Raw genomic sequence first — 2,063 nt, 5'->3', positions numbered from 1 at the left:
TTGGGATAGTGTCCGTTCGTTAATTGAACGCCAGCTTGAATCTTTCGGTCATGCCTGTTCGTGAGTTGGTTTTTAAACTTTTGCAAGGTAACCAAGTCAGTGAGTAGAGATAGTCCGTACTCAACAGTTTTTTTTTTTTTTTTTAATGTTCTGTAGTTTATCCAATAACATCATTAAGTATTTGATTCTCAATAAAATAGTTAAAATCAAAAAGAAATTATGCCGTTATCGTTCACACTTACAACGTGAAATCGCATATTGTAGGTTCAATTTTAATTCGGCATCTCTGTCATTTAGATTATAATATTTTAGCTTAAAAGATGGTAGGCAGCGAGCTACATTTATTCATATATAAGAAGAAATTATACATATGTATAGACACATTTTACATATGGGCGGTAAGGGTAAATCAGATAGCATTAACAGCGTTACATATGAGTCGAATCTGTCCATCAGTACCGGTGAGTACGCCGATACCACCCATCTTTACCATGGATTTACCAAAAATATTAAGAAAAGTGACTCCGTCGTTAGCTAGTGTGTTGACAACGTCTGCTGTAGATGAGTCCAGCGCTAGTTTTTGATCAATTTCTAGGATACCTTTGTTTAAACGTATCTGTTGGTAGAATGAATTATCAACGACATTGGAACTTCAAGGGTTTTGGTCCAAGTTGACGACATCGCCTTGGTTATTTGCATTCTCCGCTCTATATATAAAGATTGACATAACGTATAACCTATTTATTTGATAAATGAAAAATTCAAAGCTTGTGGAGTAGAGATAGTCGTCAAATTACTTACCAAGGCAACAGCGTCCCGAGTCGCCATGACAATAATATCCGCACAAGAGACAGTACCTGGGCAAGCTTGTCCGAGTGCAGTTTTTGCTTTGTCGATTATTTCAAAACCTCTTACATTTAGGTTTGCGACTGCCTTCTTTTCGCTTGTATCTCCATCAAGAAGCAATGATGCATCACATCCCTTACACCGGCATAAACAACAATAGGTTATAAATATGAAAAACACAAAAGTTATAAATATTTGAAAAGCTAAACATCATTTTAGGTTCACTTCCTATAAAAAGAAAAGCAGTACGTACTAGCTAAGAACATAAATTAGTTAAACACGTACAGTAACAAAGCAGTCATGGAATTGCATGCGAAGAAGTGCAGCTGCAATAGAATGGTCACTAGCGAAACTTTCATTCACAACTTTGTTGACAATAGATTCAACATCTTCATAATCACATTTTTCTTTGTAAAATCCTATTTTTAGTTGACCATAACAGGCTTCCATGATGAGTAGTAAAACTAGGCCTACTGTTACTACTACCAATATATTATTTTTCATTTTTACTTTGATCTGAGCTAAACTTTAGATATCGATATCGAATAAAGCTGAACCAAAGTGATATGAAACGAACTTGGTTTGAATGATAAAGTTTTGCAACTACCTCTTCTCATTTATAGCATTCCAAATATATCTTTATACTGGATTAGTTTAAATTCTTATTAAGTGGACAAGGTAAACATAACAAGTTATCACAAAGTTGAATTTAACTGCATTTGCTATTACATATACAGTTCACCCATCAAAATCAACAAACTTCTAACTGTGAAAGCTCTTTCACTTTTATTTTTGGTAGGAAAATTATCGAAATGATGTCTTGAACTTTTCCTCCCGATTAAAAAATTTATTCCACTAGGAGTAGCAGTACATCGCCATCGCCTACGAAATCCGGCTACTTGCAGAAAAAGGCACCTATGGCTAATGCTTAATATACACTGCAGATAGAATGGCATATTTGAACTATTTACTGTCTGATAATCGATGTAATGAATTTGTCATATATACACATTTGAATAGTTCCCAACACAGATTATAAGGATTTCTTATGTATATATTTGACAGTTGCGTTTCGATATATTAGCCCTTCCTGACCCTGTAAGCCTCTTTAACGAATAGGTCATGAACTTCCCTTTCCACGAAATGCAACTAGTACACTTTTTAACTCATGAGTCGTTTTCAGCAATCCATTCACTACCAAGTCAGTGGCAAACTAA

At 34.8% G+C, this 2,063-nt stretch overlaps 1 protein-coding gene across 1 annotated transcript; it reads right to left on the bottom strand.

The window, feature by feature from the left end:
• Positions 1-400: 400 nt before the first annotated feature.
• Positions 401-1,349, bottom strand: LOC113296772 (peroxidase 60-like). The gene is made up of 3 exons (XM_026545099.1): positions 1,132-1,349; positions 802-981; positions 401-707 (listed from the first exon to the last, which is right to left on the bottom strand). Exons 1-3 carry the CDS (start codon positions 1,294-1,296, stop codon positions 690-692), a joined length of 363 nt encoding a protein of 120 aa, XP_026400884.1. The 5' UTR covers positions 1,297-1,349; the 3' UTR covers positions 401-689.
• Positions 1,350-2,063: the final 714 nt, after the last annotated feature.

This window comes from Papaver somniferum, chromosome 7 (genome assembly GCF_003573695.1).
Source record: "Papaver somniferum cultivar HN1 chromosome 7, ASM357369v1, whole genome shotgun sequence".
NCBI lineage: Eukaryota > Viridiplantae > Streptophyta > Magnoliopsida > Ranunculales > Papaveraceae > Papaver > Papaver somniferum.
Note: the sequence above shows the minus strand (reverse complement) of the source record. Positions and strands in the feature narration are given on the sequence as shown.

Coding starts and splice junctions, on each gene's coding strand:
- LOC113296772 (XM_026545099.1), bottom strand. CDS start 1,296: ATGGAAGCCTGTTATGGTCAACTAAAAATAGGATTTTACAAAGAAAAA. Junction 982..1,131: donor TCCATGACTGCTTTGTTACT/GTACGTGTTTAA, acceptor TGCCGGTGTAAG/GGATGTGATGCATCATTGCT.